The following is an 18,823-nucleotide window of genomic DNA, read 5'->3' as shown; positions in this document are numbered from 1 at the left end:
AAAAAGATTTCATAAGATAAAGAAACTGTTTCTTTGCTTGTTTCATTTAAATTTCATTTAAATTAAGATTGTTAAAATCAGAATTTTTCTTCTGCATAGTAAAGTTTCAAAGCTGTATTAAGTCAATGTTCAGATGTAAACTTTTGAAAGAACAACCATAACGTTGTGTTCAGAGTTACGAACATTTCAGAGTTACAAACAACCTCCATTTCCCCCATGTGTTCGTAATGCTGAGGTTCTACTGTAGCTTCATGCATAGAGAGCAGCATGGAGAAAAGGAACAGAGGGAACGTTGCCTTGTTGTGAAGGATTCAGTAAACAAGATCCAAGGTGTTGGGCAGGGAACCTAGATGAGTTTTGTTAATTATACACAGTAGCATCCTCCATTTGCTAGCCACTTTCCAGACACTGTGGAAGATGCAGTCCCTGCACCTCTGAGCATGCAGTCTAATTATTTGTGTTACAGTAGTGCCTAGAGGCCTCAATTAAGGATTAGGGTCCTCTTGTACTAGGTACTATAGAAATATCTAAATAAGACAGTCCTTGACCCAGGGATTTGGCAGCATAGGATACCGATGTGATGCAAAAGTATACTGTGAAGAAAACTGGAGCTGTCTATATGCTCTCTCTTGTCTAGATATCACTTCTGTGTCAACTTTCTCTCATTCTGTTACTGCTATGGAATTTTAAGATTTTGCTTTCTGGAACATATCCACTCTTCCTACTTGTTCCCAATTTGAAGTATTAATCCAGATATAATCCAATTTCCCAGCCTCTGGCTGGGATACCAGAAAAGTCTTTTTTCAGATGGAAATAAGGAGCAGATAAACGCATATATTCTACTTTACTTGAAATGCTCTGAAGAAAGGAAGGAAAATAAAGATCTGTCTGCGTGTAAGAAAGAATTGTTTATAAAGTCTTTTTAAGGAGATGCTCCAGCTGGTTGTTAAATAAGAAACAGTGCTACCGAATATCTCTGATGTAAACTCTGAACCTAGCCTTACCACTAAGTTTCTAAACTCTCCATCTGTAATTACTGTATGTTGCTTTCTATGTTGTACATTCTTTCCCGTGCTGTTGGACCCTGAAAACTGAAGAATCCATACAAGTCCCCATACTTTTGTAGCCTTTATTTCTAGGAGTATGGCAGTGATCACTGAAAATGCAGTGAAGTGGTTGGGAGCAGGGAGATTCCTTACAGAGCTAGTTCTGATCATTCCTCTGTCTCTGCATATTTATCTTTCCATACAATATTTAGGTTCTATACATGTTCCTTTTGCAGCTGCTCAGTGCTTGATTTCTCATTTGATTGCTCTGAGGATTTCGATATAAATGCTTTTGAAGACATCATTGCTTTTTATGAAAGCAAGAAGTAAGTAGAAGTGAGAAGACTTTGTAGTTGGAGACCAGGGAGGCACATTCCTGGGCAGATGCACCTTCTGAGCATGGTCAGGGCAGAATTCAAGCCTCAGAGAGTGTTACACATCATAAAATAACTGGTTCATAGCAAATTGGACACTTTCAGCCAAGCGCAAGTGAAGTCCACACTGAACTTTTAGTAGGCCAATAAAACTTATCAGCCATAGTGTCACTCATTTCCTTTAGATATTTTAATGAAAAAAAAATTAACAGCTTTCTTAAAAAGAACTGCCAAAGGAACTAGAGACAATGAATGAATACCTTTTTAAAAAATGGTTGGTGCTGCTTCACTGAGCAGCTTAGAATGGCGATGGCATTTTATGGTCAGAAGTGACTTCTTACACTTCTGTTATATTTTTGGTTTGTGCCTCTCTGGAAAGTAAAGAAGGTAAGTTTTTTGCCAAGATGCGACACTCCCAAGCATGGTGCATGGTTAAACTGATTGATTGAACCACTAATTAGAGACCATCCCAGGCTGACTTTTAAAAGCTAAACATGAATTTAAAAAAATAACTTGAACTGGAAATGGGAGAAGTAAAACTTCACTTTGATGCAGTTTCAAGTAATCCTGCAACATCTAGCTTTCTGGTCTACTTCTTCATGAGATTGTGCTAAGCAGACATACTGTAACATTCAGACATATTGAAGCTATTCAAAGAAATATTTATATTTATTGCTAGATTAAGTGCAAAAAAGTCACAAATATTGTCTCTAAAGACCATTCAAATAGCACACAAAATAGCTTCTTTGCACATGTTAAGCTATTTAAAATTGTATTTCTCTACAAGGGAGCAATTCCCACTTTTGGGTCATTTTGCTCCTTTGCTCCTAGCTATTTGTTTGCAGAGTTTTCCTTGGACATCGCATTAAGGACTTGCTGACTGTGTTGACTTCTATTGGTGAAAAGCTGTGATCCTCAGTGCATTCAGAATTGATGACCCAAAAGTGTGCATGAAATGGACACTAGGCCTAGAAAATAACTTGACACTTGACCCTGCTATTTAAAACATGGGGGCACTAATTGATATGTCAAGCCAGCACTTTCTCTTCCAGAAATGTTCATGTTTAGGGAAAAGTAGCCTTGGATGGACCTGCTGTTTAGAACATACTGGGTGATGGGACTTCCTTTTTATCTCCTTGTTTTCTCCCTCATGGCTGTCTTTGTCTGGCTGTGGATCGTTTAGAGACTTGCATGACCAAATCATCAAGAGCATAAAAGGACTTCCCTGGCAGGGTGAAGATCCCTGTAGGCTGCTTCGGTCACTCAGTCGACTTCAGCAACCTCACTTCCATTTCCTGTGAGTTTTGGTGCTCTGGGCATTGCTTTGCAAGTGTAACAATAATGAAGCAGTTATTACAGTCCAGAACAAAATGGTTATTTTTGTGACGGTAGAGCAAGCCGCTCTTAAGATTAATTTAAACAAAACAGAAATTTTGAGCAAAATATTTCCTCTGTAAAAGTGCACTACCTGTAGTGGCTGCAGAGAATGTTACATTGCTTCCTTTGCACGAGCTAATGCTAAATTCTGCTTTTGATACCAACTGGCCTCCAAACACCAAATTGTATAGAAAATCAAGTTTCACAGCATAAGTACAATTTTTATAGTGAGAGTGCTGAGCGCCATTGAACCAAACTGTAAACCCTGTATATGATGGAAATCACTTTAAGCCAGGAGGTGCAGCAGCCCCCCTAGTTCCAGCATCTGTGAAGATAAGGAAGTGAATAGTTTCCCAAAGTGCAGGACATAGGCTAACAATACATACATTCCTAGATCCAGTGTCTAAGTGTCAGGTGTATATATGTATGAAAATGAATCTATAATAGGTTGCATAATAATGGGATATTAATTGCCTGACACTGATCTGGGACACACCTTACACCAAAGGGTTAACGCTGCAGGAATTAGCAGGGAATGAAATGCAGCCCCATTCCCGAGGGATTCTTTTTCCAGTTCACTGCCTCATTCCATTTGGTATCTTTGTGCCCTAGCCTAGGAAGTCCTGGAGATGATCCCATTAGTGAGGCCTCAGAATTCCTAACTGGCATGTGCTGTTCAGCTGTGAACAGCTCCCTGCTCTCACAAAGTGATGCTGGGACCACCAGAGATAGCCTTTTGGCAGTGCATAAGTGTGATAAGGAGACTTCCAAAGACTGTACAGTTGGTTGTATAGACTAATAGCATGTGTTTTGTTTTTGTTTTATTTTTTAAGGCAAATACAGCATATGCAGCAATTAACATTTCTCTAACAGCTGTGAATTTTATTTGTAGACAAAACGTTTCCTTTTTGCTAGTACTGCAGGTATTGGAAATTGGCAAAACAGTCTCCTTGCAAAGTCGCTTGCAGTCCCTGCATTAATCAGTTATAAGGAACTCCTATGTATGCATGAACACCTGAAGCTGTTGCACTCATTCTCTTCTGCTCTGCATCTTAGCATGGTCTAATTTGCAAGGCATGGCTAACACGCTGAACTAACAAAAATCATATTATGTATTGTTTCTTAAACAATCTTTAATATTTTAACAGGAAGAGTAGAGGTACCAAACAAAAGCAGATCATTCCCAAGGTAAATTTATTCAGCACATTTTACGATGTCTTGGGTTTTGCAAGTAATGAATATGCATCGTGCGTCAGGAAAACTGTTCGAGAATACAGAAAAGTGTTCATCTCCCTTTCACATCCAAAAGATGAGTTTGCTGTATAGGTACAGTTTGTTCTTTTATCTGAAGAGTTACGGAAATATTTCTTGAATCCTCTTTCTGTAAAGTGATGTGCATGTAACTGGAAGGCTTATGGAATAGCTAAATATGTGGAGAAAGCACATTTCAGTGTTCCTAGAAGCCAGGAACACTCTTTTCTAGATACTACATCTGAGGTAAACCTACTGAATTCTGGAGCCCAAGTAGAGTTCACACGTCATCTGTGACTCATCCAGGCAGTGGAGACTAGTTGTGGATGAACCTACCTGCATTAGGATATGGGAGGAGATGGCACATGTGCAGAGCCACTGACTAGCCCACAAGGGGCAGAAGTTTTGGGGGGAGGCTGTGTGTTTTCCTGTCCTTGAGGAAGAAATGGTTTCGGTATTTGGAAGAGAATGATTTAGGTTTAAAATAAAAATCATGAGACTCACTGAGGGCTTCAACCATTTTCCATATTACAAGTGTGATCACAGTTTATATAGATGTATATTGACTGAGTGAAAACGGCAAATCTCTTTGTTCTAGAACTTGCTGGACTCCAAGTCTTTGAAGCTTATAGTGAGCATGACTCTGCATGATCGGACTACAAAATCCCTCTTACACTTACACAAAAAGAAGAAACCACCTAGCATAAGTGCACAGTTTCAGGTAAATGAGTGTCTGAACTGGAGAGAGATTGATATTTCAGCCTTCATAGAGAATCAGAAACCACTGCTATGCCATGGAGTATGCAGTGAGTGCACACCACTGAGGACCTGTCCCTGAACAGATCTGACTTCTGGTTTATTTCCTAAACCTGTTTGCACATTCTCTATATAGATCAGGGGTTCTCAAACTGGAAGTAGTGACCCCTCAGGAGGTCACGAGGTTATTACATGGGGGGTCACGAGCTGTCAGCCTCCACCCCAAACCCTGCTTTGCCTCCAGCATTTATAATGCTGTTAAATATATTAAAAAGTGTTTTTAATGTATGGGGCGGGGGGTCGCACTCAGAGGCTTGCTGTGTGAAAGGGGTCACCAGTACAAAAGCTTGAGAACCCCTGATATAGATGATCAGCTCACTCTCCTAGCTCTTATGCAATCTTCTGACACTTGCGGTCTGCCCTGTGTCACCAAAAAAATAGGACCTTCTGGCAGTCAGCACCTATGGGGTAGGCTGCGCTAGGTCAGTCGTAAGCTACACAATTAGTTGTTGCTATTGTTTGGAGTATCTCCAAGGATTAGAGATGAAGGTATCTTGATGTTTCTGGCAGAGAAAGGAAAAAACTAACACAAAAGAGATGAAATGGTGGCACCTAAGGCCCCCTATCAGATCAATTGTTGGTTGATTAGCCATAAGACTAGAGAGGCCTTGTACTCAGAGGAGAAAGGTCTGCTATTGCCAAAATATCATCATCATCATCATCAATCATCAAACACACACAGTGTACTAAGGACCGTTGTGCCAACCAGAGTGACCACATTTGACAGCATCGCACCAGGTGGTATGAAGTTCCTAGATCTGGCTTTATCCTATGAACACCAATCTCTGGGCAGCCCCGTGGGCAGTGCCAGGTATGATCAGGGTATGCACCTCTTGTGCATTGATGGAGAGTGAGAGCACAGTGTGTGTAGGGTGTTTTTGTCCATTTGAACAACATGACTGAAGAACATTCAAAGCTATTGCTAAAGGCAACTCAAAATAGTGATATTTGAAGAATGAGTGTATTGAATGTCTCATTCCAGAACTCCCTCAATAAATTACTGGAGACCCTGGGGAAAGCGGAGCCATTTTTCATCCGCTGCATCCGCTCCAATGCTGAGAAGGTAGGTCATTCTGCCTCCCAGAGCTAAGTTGGTCTGATTAGTGGATGTACAGAAAGGGCATCCCCATCAATGTACCATTGTCAACATTTTAGATTTGACTTTGCTTTAAGGCAGCCTGCAGCTAGCATGTGTAAAGGCAAATTGTGTTTTCTCTGATACCTGATAAAAATATAGTAGTGCATGAAATAATTCTTAGCCCTTTCTTCAGTTTTTGAAAAGAATGTAATGAAAGCAAGAGACTCCTGTGTGTTGTGGGGAGGGATTCAATGACTGATGTCCTCCTCAAATGGCTTTTGTCAAAATAGCCACAGCAGCCCTCTTATAAAACTTGTCATCACAGCAAGCCTTGGGGATTATGGTTCTGGCAGGTTCAAGGGACTGGCAGCCAGTTCTAGCTCTACTCAGGTTTGTAGTTACAGGATGCAGTTACCATAAGAGAGCTGTTTGGTGGCATGTGTGGAATGAATTAGTGGGTCTCAGTACAGTTCTTTGTGGATAGATGTCTGCACCTCAGGAATGACCATTTGGCGCTAGTTGCTCCGTTGTTAGTTCTACCAGAAGTACCAAGAAGAATGCAAAGATGAATAATAACAAACACAATTCTTTATATTATTTGGTTACTCTGGTTATTTTTTCTGCTATGCCGTGTAAAGTGCTGTTGCTCTTCTGTCAAGTGGTAGCAGATGCTAGGGTCTTGCTGGTTGCTGATTTCTCCTCCTCCAAAGGGAAACCAATGTGGAGTCTGGGTACTTTCTTATTGCAGCTTGTTCATTTACACTGTAGACACCAGTCCTCAAAGAGAGGAGGTCATAAACTGCACGTAGGTAATATGCTTATTCTGGAATCTTAGTCCAAACACCAAAGTCCAATTTCCAGGAAGCAGTTCTGTCCCAAGAACTCTAGTTAGAGAAATAAAGGCAGAGAGCAAACTTCTCCAAGCTTCCTCAAAGAACCTACATCACAAAATTAACAGTATGCAGTAGAACCTCTGAGTTATGAACACCAGAGTTACAAACTGACCAGTCAACCACACACCTCATTTGGAACTGGAAGCACACAATGGGGCAGCAGCACAGACCCAAAAAAAAGGAAATATACAGTTCAGTACTCTGTATTAAATGTAAACTACTAAAAAAATAAAGGGAAAGTTTTTTAAAAAAAAAAAGAATTGACAAAGTAAGGAAACTTTCTATGCTTAATGACAGGTTTCAGAGTAGCAGCCGTGTTAGTCTGTATTCGCAAACAGAAAAGGAGGACTTGTGGCACCTTAGAGACTAACCAATTTATTTAAGCATAAGCTTTCGTGAGCTACAGCTCACTTCATCGGATGCATTCAGTGGAAGTGAGCTGTAGCTGTAGCTCACGAAAGCTTATGCTCAAATAAATTTGTTAGTCTCTAAGGTGCCACAAGTCCTCCTTTTCTTTCTATGCTTGTTTCATTTTAATTAAGATGGTTAAAAGCAGCATTTTTCATCTGCATAGTGAAGTTTCAAAGCAGTATTAAGTCAACGTTCAGTTGCAAACTTTTGAAAGAACAACCATAACGTTTTGTTCAGAGTTACCAACATTTCAGTTACCAGCAACATCCCTTCCTGAGGTGTTCATAACTCTGAGGTTCTACTGTAGCATTTCTTTAAGAATTCTACACTGCTCACATGCTAAAAAGAACTTTAAAGATTGTATGTAACAGTGCCATTTTTTGACTCCTGCCATAAGAATACTGTCTCCAGCTGTGTGGATCTGAAGGGAAGAAATGTAAATATTTTGGGGTAGCTGGCTTTAAGTGAGTAGGAGAAAGGCGTCACTGACAGAAAATCAGTGTAAATTCTCAGTAAGAGATCTTGTCTTAGAGGAGATGGTGTAAATTGTGTCCTGTGTTTAGGTCTCTGTTTCCCTGTGTCTCTTTCAGAGGGAGCTATTCTTTGATGAGGGATTAGTGTTGCAGCAGTTGAGATACACTGGCATGTTGGAGACTGTGCGAATCCGAAGATCTGGTTACAGTGCCAAATATACGTTCCAGGTACTTGGGGTGCAGTGGGATCAAACCAGTAGGATTTGGGAAGCATCTGCTTCTATAAAAAAAACACACCACTTATGAGATGCACAGGTGTCTTCAGCTGTGTGTCTCTATAATATATGATGCTATGACCACTTGGACTCAGTTTCAATTTCTGTGCTAGGAAGTATCTGCTTAATCTAGCTCTGAAACCTCAATGAAATGCTATCTAAAAGCATGTGTCATTAACTTAGACAGGTCCTGTGTATGCTGACAAGGCACAATCTGAACTGCTCTGAGGTTTATCTGTGCTGTTCTAGTTATTGCATGTAGAGAATCTTAATGTATCAGCTATGTATATGTCAATAGGCCTATCCCATTATAAAGTAATATACTTATAGCCTCTGGATATGGCAGATATACACACACCTCCATATTACGAAGCATTAACTTGGACGTGAAACTGGAAGGAGCCAGCATTTTACAGGTTAAAAAATATTAGTGCAACTTTGGAATATTGATATTAGTAATATTAGTACTTCCTGAAATTAAGCTAAGTTATTTGGGCTGCAATGATTTGGAAGCTAGAGCTAGTTAGAATTCCAGACTCCTGAATTGTCTGCTAACTCTGGTCTCTCAAAAGAAAAGGAGTACTTGTGGCACCTTAGAGACTAACAAATTTTATTTGAGCACAAGCTTTCGTATATAGCTCACGAAAGCTTATGCTCAAATAAATTTGTTAGTCTCTAAGGTGCCACAAGTACTCCTTTTCTTTTGCGAATACAGACTAACACGGCTGCTACTCTGAAATCTGGTTTCTCACTGTCTCTGTTTGTTACCGACTCAGGATTTCAAAGACCAGTTTCAAGTGTTACTACCCCAAAATGCCAAAGCCTCGAAGGAAGAGATCTCAGCTCATCTGAATAAACTGAAACTGGACAAAAACAACTACCAAATAGGAAAGACCAAGGTCTGTAAAATGTGTCCTCCACTTCAGCCCCTGTAAGAAACACTAATGTGCTGAGTCTGCACGTTTTGCTGGGGAATCCCAACATATATTTGAATTTCTTTCTTCTCCTATCCACAGAAAAATGAACTGTTTTAAAAATTTGACTCTGTCTTCTCCAGGATATCTCAATTGCTTGTAGCTCCTCCAATCCCTTAAGACAGCTAACGGCAGCATCCTGGACTTGGTGCAGGGCTGTACCCTGCAGCGACAGCCTTTATACTTTAAGGACATTGGCTCTGTGGACCATGAGCACCACTGGCTTTTATCACAAAGATCAGTGTTTCCATTTAGAAAGAGATTTGTGCTGCCTTCAGAGTAGTGTGTGGTGGAATCTGAACATGAGGGTTTAGTTAGTAAAACAGAATTTAAAATAGATTTTTGGGAGGAAGAATTCATGATGTTGGGCTTTACAAGGGAACCATATTCCCAGCCCTGTGTGGGACAGAATTGTGGCTATCTATCCTCCATTTATGTTTAATACCCAGAAAACTAGGAAATGGGATGGAAAAACTTATTAATGTATCAGATATAATGAACAGATGTTATGTGGCAGGAGGCAGCCATAGCTGTTTGGAAAACGAAATGCAATACTCTTATAACTTGAAAGCAAAGTATATGCATACCCAAGTATAGTATCCCTGGAATATATCCTTCTAAGAGATGGAGCAGTCTGGTACTGATTAATGCTCATGTGACCTTTTTTACTGACTAGGTGTTTATGAAGGAGGCTGAACGACAGATGCTACAGGACACACTACATAAAGAAGTGATCAGGAAGATAGTTCTCCTTCAGAGCTGGCTCCGGATGGTTTTGGAAAGGAGACACTTTCTCAGAATGCGGCAGGCAACCATTACTCTGCAGGTATGTGTAACTTGATTTTAGTGTGAGCTGCAAATCTCTGCCAAAAACATTTCTGTGGTTGCTTCTGACCAATGAAATCTTGCTTCTAGACTTGTTGGCGTTCATACCGTATTAGGAGGGCATTGGAGAGGACTAACGCTGCCATTTACATTCAGTCGGTATGGCGAGGATACAGGGAGAGAGAATCCTACCATCAGCAGAGGAAGAGAATCTCCCTTTTGCAGGCTCTTGTCAGGGGACACCTACAGCGCAAGAGGTAAAGGAAAAGGAGTGATCTGGTTCAGCCAGGCCTAAATTCAGATACCGCTCAGGCTGTTTCAGAGCTAGCTTGCTATGGTTGCAGGAATGAATTCTTCATTATGGTGCATTGTCACCAGGTATTGGTAGAGCCAATCTGATCATCGTCCCTTAAGAAAGAAGAGTAAAAGCTGCATGTGGCCAGATTTAAACTGGGAAGTGACAGCCCAGGCACTGAGTTTTCGGGTTAAGCCAGAGTGCCCAAGCAGGCTACAATGGCAGCTTGCCCAGAGTGCAAGGGTTGCACCAGAACGGAGCAGATTGTAGATGTCCTAATCATACTATAGAGCTGAAGCTTGCAGAGACTACAAAGCTCCAAGCAGTCATGCTGAGACTTCAAAATTGAAGATACCCACTGGTTGTACTCTGTGAGCCATATTTAACCCACAGCCATGCTTCTTTATACATCCTGTCTTTAATGTGTTTTAACCTAGATTTCAACAAATGATTGTGGAAAAGCAACAGGAAATGCAACAAGCTCAAGAGGGAGAGGCTAGTGTAAGCCCAGAAGATGGTAATGAACTGGCATTGGAGCAGTTGGCTGTAAAACCTGAAATGCAGCCGGATCAAGGTGTTGAACAGATGGCAGCAGGAGTAGATGGAGCTCAGAATGATCGAGATGAAAAACTGAGCCAAGCTACTGAAAAGGCCATTCCTTCTCAGAAGAGCATAACAGATGTCCATGAGAAGCTCACAAGCAGTCGGGAGAAACGGGAATCTCGCCGGCAAAGGGGTCTGGAACATAATAAATTACAGAATAAGCACGTCCTGTTCCCCTTAGAGGAGCAGTCTTTAGTATGTCATGAAGAAAAAACCTCTGAAAAGGAGACTCCAGAAACTGTCCAAGAGCCAAACAAATTCACGGCAGAAGACACAGTCCTTCCAAAAGGTACAGAGGAAGAGAGAATCCCAGTGGAAGAAAACAAAACCCTTTCAGACACACAGGTCCCAGGTGAAATACTGGACAGTGAGGTCTCCTTTCCCAAGCAATCCAATGAATCAAAACAGGAAATACTAGATGATAAGGATATTGATAAAGTGAAAATTCAAGAGAACCAAAAGAATCAAGTAAAAGGCAGCCAAAGCTTCACCTGTCCTGAAAGGCCGTCGGATCTCTCACTGAACGTTAAAAAGAATCTTACTCCCACCAGAAGCTTTCAAACTGCAGATGAGAATTATGGAAATAAAAATAAACACCGAATCTTGAAGGTGGACAAAGATCTGGACAGCCCCCCCTCTTTCCAGATTCAGAGGTATCTGCATGACCAGGGAGAACTGAGGGACAAGCGGGAGAAATGGAAAGGAAAGAGGCAGTCAGAGGCTGGTCAGAATGATGTACTCAGCCAGTCTTTGGATGAAAGAAACCGAACTGGCCAATCCCCTCAGACCCTACTAGCGTAAGAACAGCTTTCCCAATTGCTTTGACGATTCTGTGGTCAGTAGCAGCTGGCTTTAGAGAAATCCATTATCAAAAATATTTAAAATAAAGGCGGGGAGGGGAGGAAGCATTGTGGCAGCCTGTTCACCTGGCCCCAGTGTGGGGTAAAGAAATTGTCTGTGCTTTAAAATTCCTGGGTTCTGAGGCCCTAATCCTGCAGTTAGATCCATGTGGATAAAACCTTGTACTCTCGCTGAGCTTCCTTGAAGCTAATGGGGTTTTCTAAAGAATTCAGTGCTGCTGTGTGGATCCAGTTTGAGGACTGAGGCCTTAGCTAGTACATTAGTACTTGCTGATTGTCTGCATCTCTCAAAGAACTTTCTTTCCTACATCACTGGATAAAATGTTGTTCCAAAATGGCCAATCGCTTCAGATCCCCAGCATTGGCTCCATGCTTATGGTAGACAAAATTTTAAGTAAAGAATCTTTGACTTTTAAATGCAAATATATTGGAAGAGTGGTGGATTACAATAATGCTTGTCAATTAAGATTCTCCTACACAGGTTAAAATCAACAGGTGGGATTTTTTTAAAATGCTTAAATCTGAAGGATACTTCTCAGTAGGTTATAACTCTTTTATGGGAAGTAAGATTTTGTCCTGAACTATCTGACAATATGAACTTTGATTCTTAAAATATAAAATCTGGTTTTTCGATGCAGAGTAATACTCTTCTAATCTTATAGAAAGAAGGGGACTATTTCTTCGCTGGATGATATTGCTAACCTTGCTCAGTCTGTCACCAGGATTCAGGTATTCACACTCTTCAGAAGTGTATTTTCTATTTTCCTTACTTGCCTTATTAGGAGTGTGACGCATAGGACCTTGTGTATATTTGAAATGCAGTGTGTACTGTAAATGCAAGTTCCTTTTAAGTCACCCTTTGGCTTAATTTCCATGTAATATGAAAAGTTTAATGTGCCAGCTATTACACAGCAATTTGTCCATTGAATTTTATATGCTTTCACAAATGGAGTCCCAGATGAGGCATTATATATAATAGGGCATTATCTTGCCACATGAGGGAATTTACAAATTGAGTGAAGTGGATTCTTTCGATTGTTGTACAAAAACAAAACTTGGTAGATTTCTTAGAAGATAAAACTTAAATACGTGAATTAGCACTTCCTTCATGGACTGGATTTTAAAGATCGTTCTATTTCTTTAATATTCTGTAGCCATCTCTGGAAACAATGGTGGAGGAGAAGAGCAACAAGAAACAGACTGTGCAAAGGAAGTCCAATGAACAGTTATCGCCCTTGGATTCAGTTGTCTCAGTTCAGCCACCTAACCAGCCGATGGATGCCAAGTACGTGTTCTGTGTGTGTCTATGGGATTGACTTCAATCAAACGAACCAAAGAACATGCCCTTTCTATAGCATGCCCTGTTATTCCCAGGTATTGCACATGTCTCTGTGTATGATTATAGTGCTGTGGGACAAGGTAGGGAAAAACAAGAAATATTTTTCTCAGCCAATCAGCAAAAATGTGTTAGTACCAATGATAGACATGTATTGCATTTTTTGTGCATCCATTATCCCTGGAGCTTTGGTTCTACCAACAGATTTTTGGGAAAATACTCTATTATATACATCTATAATTAATTTATTGACTGACTGACCATTTCAGATAATGTGTTATGCCCTCTCTCTCTGCATTCTTGAAAGCTGTGAATTAATATATGTAGTAAATATAATCCAGGTAGACACTCCCTCCTTCCTTTCCCTTCCCCTTGTCTCAGGCTTTACCTTGCTAGTGCTTGGAACTTATGCTTTGAAGATTTACTTCTCTCTATCATGGCTGTTAATTGTACAGTTAAGCACACCCTTTCTCTTAAAGCCTGTCTGTGTCTGTATAAAACAAGCTTCCATTACAAACATATAAAAGAAACATGCAACCTGCTTTTACTTTCAGATCCACATTTAAAATTCCTCTGCGCAAGCTGCTGGGAAAGAAACCAGACAAGAAATACATTAAGGAGAGTCCTGATGTAATGGAGGAAGGAGAGAATCTCCCTCTTCTATCGTGTATTCTGATGTCAGAAGCAGTGGAGTCACAAAAATTATCAGAAGGTGAGTTTCCTCTGCTCTGTTTCAGCCAGGAATGTGCAAGGAGTAGAAATAAAAAAATGGGTTGATTGCAGAACCTTCACAGCATTAGAGCCACAGTGAACATCTCAAAAATTGTCCTTTTCAAATTCCCAGTGGTGCCTATGGATGGCAGCTTACCCTCGTGTTCAGTGAAATTAAGATTCTGCAAGCGTTAGAAATGTTCTGTGATCAAAGTTACCTTCATTTTCAGAATAATCAAATCATATGTGACTAAAGTAAAACTTTAGATTCTGTTCTGCTTCCCATTGAGGCAATGTTTCTCAATAAGCCTTCTAATTTTACTAAATAAGCTGTATGTTCCTATGGAAAAGGGAAGTAATCTACGCAGAGTTTCAGACTTAGTTTGTCCTCGCGGCTTCTTCTCTTGTGTAGTCTTAGGGCTTGTCTACACTTACCGGGGAATCGATGCGCGGCGATCGGTTTAGTGGGTCTAGTGAAGACCCGCTAAATCGACTGCAGATCGCTCTCCTGTTGACTCCTGTACTCCACCGGAACGAGAAGAGTAAGGGGAGTCGATGGGAGAGCATTTCCCACCGACACAGCACAGTGTGGACCCTGTGGTAAGTAGGCCTAAGCTACATCTACTTGAGTTATGCTATTCACGTAACTCAAATTGCATAGCTTAGACAGACTTTCCCCTATAGTGTAGACAAGACCTTAGTCTTAATGCTATATTTGGCCAGACTTTGTCACCAAAATTATAGATATGGAAACAGTAATTCTTAAATGTGGTTGGCATGTCTTAAGTGCAAGAGTTTTTGTTTAGAAAGGTGAATTAAATTTATACATTTTAAAATCTGAAGCTGTATGCATCTAAAACTCACTCTTGGTGGATATTGCATTAATATATTCCATGCAGACATAGCCACTCCAGCTAGATGCAATTGGACATGTTCAGAATAGTGTTCTGAATTTCTGGCTTCCTTGTGTTTAACCGTGGTTTCTTTGTAGTTTTAACAGTATAAATGCCCAGACTTGATCGCAAAGGGAAAACTGCAAGGCTGGAGTCTTGTCCAAATCTTGTCTTGGAATCCAAAGAAACTTCTCCAGAAACTGCATTATCCTAAAAGTTTGTGCAGAGAATAAGATAATTGTATATTTCTTTTGTTTACTTTAAATATTTCTGGTGATATGGATTTGACTTGGCCTTGTGTTAACTGGACATCACTATGAAATGAATTGTTTAAAAGCAACTGCGATGATTGTAAAATACAATCGTGACCCTTCCCATATTGTTGGTGCCATGCTTTCCATTGTGCAGTGCAAGGGAGCTGAGCGAAGTAAAGCTACAGAATTCTATCTTCTGTCTAGAGTATATACTGATTCTTTTCCCCAGCTCCTTCTGGACACCTACGTCGCCCCCAGGCAGGAGAGCGACCTGTGAAAGAAACTAGCAAAGGGAAAAGGAACCGTAATATTAAAATCAGCAAGGTTTCAGCAGTGTCTGAGAAGTGGCCACCTTCTGTGTTCCGTGAGATCACAAATGCCAATGAGCTGAAATACCTTGATGAGTTCCTTCTAAACAAGGTGAGATGAATGGAATGCAGATCAGTGTTGTAGGACCAGTTATCTGATTATGGTTCTTCTCACTCCATTTTTACTTCTTGTCAGCTAATATAAATTGGAGTGGAAGCTTTTCATGATTTATATTTTACGTTGTATATTTTCTCACCTTTTAAGATGTCTTTATGCCCAGACTTCCAAGGAAGGTCTGCTTAGAACTGTTATATGAACGGACTTGGGACATTTCTTTCAGCCCTGTTCTGTAGCTGCTGTATGTGGGGATGTCCTTTGACCAGGAATTCCATGAGCAGGAGTTCCATGGCCATGGAACTGGGTCTTTAGCTATATCATTCAAAGTACTATTGCTCATCATGAATTGCCACTGAATAAAGTGCTGTGTCTTTTTGGTTTTCTCAAAATGTAAATATGAAATTGCTGCTAGTGTGATTTCGTGCAAAAGTGCAAGTGCTGAGTAGAAATGTCAGATTGCTTTGAACGAATGTTGTTGCCACTCCTAACAACCTGGAGGTGCCCAGTTCACCAGCGCGGGATTCGAAAGATTATTCTCCCAGGCGTCGGCTTCAGTGACGATTTAAGGGGAGGAGGGAAGTGATTTAATAACTTGACACAAACTAGATCCTGCTGGATTTTTTTCTCAGTCCAGGTGTTTCTAATGCATATGGTGCTTACCTCCCTTGGCAAGTCGCCTTCATACTTGTATGCAGGCAGCAAGGTGATATTAACAAGAATGTATGGATAAGAAGAGCACAGTCATTGCAGAAGGAGGCATAGACAAGTATTATGTTTCCATGTGTGACAGAACCTCTTAGTATTATCAAGATGCATCAGGAAATCCCATTTTGGATAATTAGAAGCTTCAGACGTGTCTGATCCAAAACGGTTAGTTTAAATGTAGTACAGACTGGATGTTCTCTCCTTAAATATGATTGTGACAAATACCCTTGCCTTTCAGATAAATGACTTGAACTCCCAGAAGTCTGCTACTGAATGTTTATTTTTTGAAGCCACAGAAAAGTTTAGAGGAAATATCAAAACAATGTACTCTGTTCCTGTAAGTAATATACCTTGTTAGCCCTAAAAGTGATGTGAATATCACACGGATTTTGCAAAGAGCTGAAGTTAAGCATTTAAAATGAATGCTCTAGCTTTACTTGTTTGTATTATCCTTAGTCTTTCAGCATCCAAGTAGGAATTTCTAACACTGATTAAATATTTTAGTACTGTTTTATTTTAATGATAAAATTAGGGTACAAATGTCAGATCCTGCAAACTTACTCATACAAATAGATGCATTTCTTTCTTTCCCTTTCTCATCACCTCTGACCACTGGTTACAGTGCTGCAGCAAAGATGGCAGGACTTTATTGTCATCAGCTCGTCCATGTTGCTGCATTAGTTACCCAGTGGGTGACCATTAAAAATTATCCAACAGTGTTTCAACATTAAATTAATGGCTAAAAAAAAGAATGATGCACTTTATTGCACTGATTGTTCGATTTGAATAATGCCTTTACTTCCACTAGAACGGGCAAATCCACGTCGGCTATAAAGATCTGATAGAAAACTATCAGCTTCTAGTTATAAATCTTGCAAGAGAGAGGGATCAAAAAGACGTCAATCTGGTTTTAAATCTCTTCCAATCCCTTCTCGATGAGTTTTCCCGAGGATATGCAAAAAAAGAAGTGTCAGAGCAGCACAAGGTATAGTACTTCCTTTCCACTAGTCGTGGTGGTTGAAAAAGTTGCTTTAAAAGTGTTTAAAGAATTAGAACCACATTTTTCCCAATGTCATTGACGTAGTCCATGTTACTTCAGAACATTTTCCCACCTTGGTGTTCTTTTCGGAAACTTTTTTTTATTTATTAATCTTGAATCCAGCACCTGGTACTAGATTTTCACAGACTTTGGCCAATTTATTTGAAGGTATTTCTCATTATTATGCATTTTTCAAGATACTGAAAATACTAAGATCAAGTTGGGAAGAATTTTTTTAAAACCTCCAAAATTCTTGGTAGGGTTCATCAATTCCAATGCTTTATCCCCAGACAGCGACCCCCCTCCAGCAGATTCAGGAGATGGTTTGAACTCTGAGAGGAACCTTATCCAGCTGTGTTATGCTAGCTGGTGGAGGCTGCAACGTAGAGCCTCAGATGAAGCTGGAGGTGGAATGGGGGCTGTAAAGTTTTGAGGGAGAGGAAATCTTTGGATTTCACAGATTAATATACCTTTTGTGTATCTCTCTGCAGCAAAGCAAAACCCAGAAGAAGAAACGAAAACAAGAGCGTGCAGTGAGTATTATTATTTTTTTTAATTGTGGTCATGCACGAAGTCCCCCGCCATGGTTGAGGTCGCACAGTACTAGGTGCCACAGGATCCTCCTCCTGCAAAAAACTGCTTATACCTATGTGGCTTCTTGGTTTGCAAACCAAACTAACATAATCTCTTCATCACAAAGCTTTACAGCTGTCATCTTCCACAATGCAGCAAGGTGTGCAGAACCATTCCCAGATATGTGCTGGGTACTTCCAGAGTCACTTAAAATGTTCAAAAAAAATTTAAATTTTTTTTGCTGAAGATAATCACCAGCCCTAGCACACTATCTAACAGATGTAATTCACCATAGACAAGTGCAGTAATGCATGCTGAAAGGAACCATTGAAACTCCAATAATTGCTGTTGGGGTCTGAATGTCAAGTAATCTCTCAGGGCAAAGATTACGGCATTGTTGTGGATGGCTCCATGAAAGTATTTGTAGTGTGCACATGAGCCACCAGAAAAGGGAATAAAATAGCAGCTGCATTAAAGGGTAGAGAAAAATATCACACCAAAAATAATGGCGATTCCTTGCCTTTATAGATTTGGTCCCCTCCTCTCAGAAATTATGTAGAAGAAATATGAAAGGTCCAAGGAAGAGCATCAAGAATGATTAAGCATTTGGGAGGATTCTTGAAAGAGCAGGGCTGTTTCTTCTGGAAAGTAAAGGTGTCCTAGGAGATAGGCTAGAGGGATATAAAACAACTGGTGATGCTGGGAGAGCTATCAGGGTTCTGTTTGTTCCTGTCCCATTAAGCAAGCAGGGAGCACTTAATGAAACTGAAAGGCCACAATTTTAAAACCGCATGTAATTGCACTGTGGAACTTGCAGTGGTAGGGTGTTGTTGAGCCAAATCTCACTGTGCAATTCATAAAGGATTAAACACTTCATATAACTACCGTAATGAAGATATAAATTAAGGGCTGTAGATGCCTGTTTGTAAAACATAAGCTGATTGCTATCTGGGTTCAAGCAGAACCAGAAAATTAGGCGTCAGTGTGGGTTTTCACCACTTGCATCAAAGTTCTAGCATTGGCTTCTGGATTAGAAGAATCACTGGTCTGTTGTCGTGTGCAGCCTGGTGTGTTCCTAAATGCAACATCTCACCTCACCTGGGGTGCTTTTTAGGACAGACTGGTTTTTTTTAATGAGGAAATTGTTTAAAGGGGAGGAGTGACTGCTCAATGTTAGTAGCAGACTGCATCTAATGGGTGACTGGGTTAAAGTAACTCTGTCTAATAAATGCCTTAATTCTGAAATGGACCAACACCAATTATCTTGGGTTGAGAGCAGTGGTTCTCAACCAGGGGTACGCAGAGGTCTTTTAGGGGGTACATCAACTCATCTAG

The 18,823-nt window shown here is 40.4% G+C and overlaps 1 protein-coding gene across 14 annotated transcripts in view; it reads left to right on the top strand.

The window, feature by feature from the left end:
- Positions 1–18,823, top strand: part of MYO9B (myosin IXB) — a 76,197-nt gene that overhangs the window by 47,182 nt on the left and 10,192 nt on the right. For 4 of the 14 annotated variants that reach the window (XM_037886052.2, XM_037886050.2, XM_043536042.1 and 1 more), the window contains 16 exons: positions 2,604–2,717; positions 3,946–3,985; positions 4,647–4,769; positions 5,847–5,927; positions 7,837–7,947; positions 8,771–8,893; positions 9,645–9,794; positions 9,884–10,050; positions 10,526–11,488; positions 12,214–12,280; positions 12,706–12,836; positions 13,442–13,599; positions 14,975–15,165; positions 16,115–16,213; positions 16,685–16,861; positions 17,407–17,448. In XM_037886052.2, coding sequence (XP_037741980.1) covers positions 2,604–2,717; positions 3,946–3,985; positions 4,647–4,769; positions 5,847–5,927; positions 7,837–7,947; positions 8,771–8,893; positions 9,645–9,794; positions 9,884–10,050; positions 10,526–11,488; positions 12,214–12,280; positions 12,706–12,836; positions 13,442–13,599; positions 14,975–15,165; positions 16,115–16,213; positions 16,685–16,861; positions 17,407–17,448 — 2,737 coding nt within the window. Of the gene's footprint in view, positions 1–1,282; positions 1,373–2,603; positions 2,718–3,945; positions 3,986–4,646; positions 4,770–5,846; positions 5,928–7,836; positions 7,948–8,770; positions 8,894–9,644; positions 9,795–9,883; positions 10,051–10,525; positions 11,489–12,213; positions 12,281–12,705; positions 12,837–13,441; positions 13,600–14,974; positions 15,166–16,114; positions 16,214–16,684; positions 16,862–17,406; positions 17,449–18,823 lie in introns of all 14 variants that reach the window. The other 10 variants (XM_037886051.2, XM_043536035.1, XM_043536038.1 and 7 more) reach the window with 7 other exon arrangements.

This window comes from Chelonia mydas, chromosome 25 (genome assembly GCF_015237465.2).
Source record: "Chelonia mydas isolate rCheMyd1 chromosome 25, rCheMyd1.pri.v2, whole genome shotgun sequence".
Classification (NCBI taxonomy): Eukaryota; Metazoa; Chordata; order Testudines; family Cheloniidae; genus Chelonia; species Chelonia mydas.
Note: the sequence above shows the minus strand (reverse complement) of the source record. Positions and strands in the feature narration are given on the sequence as shown.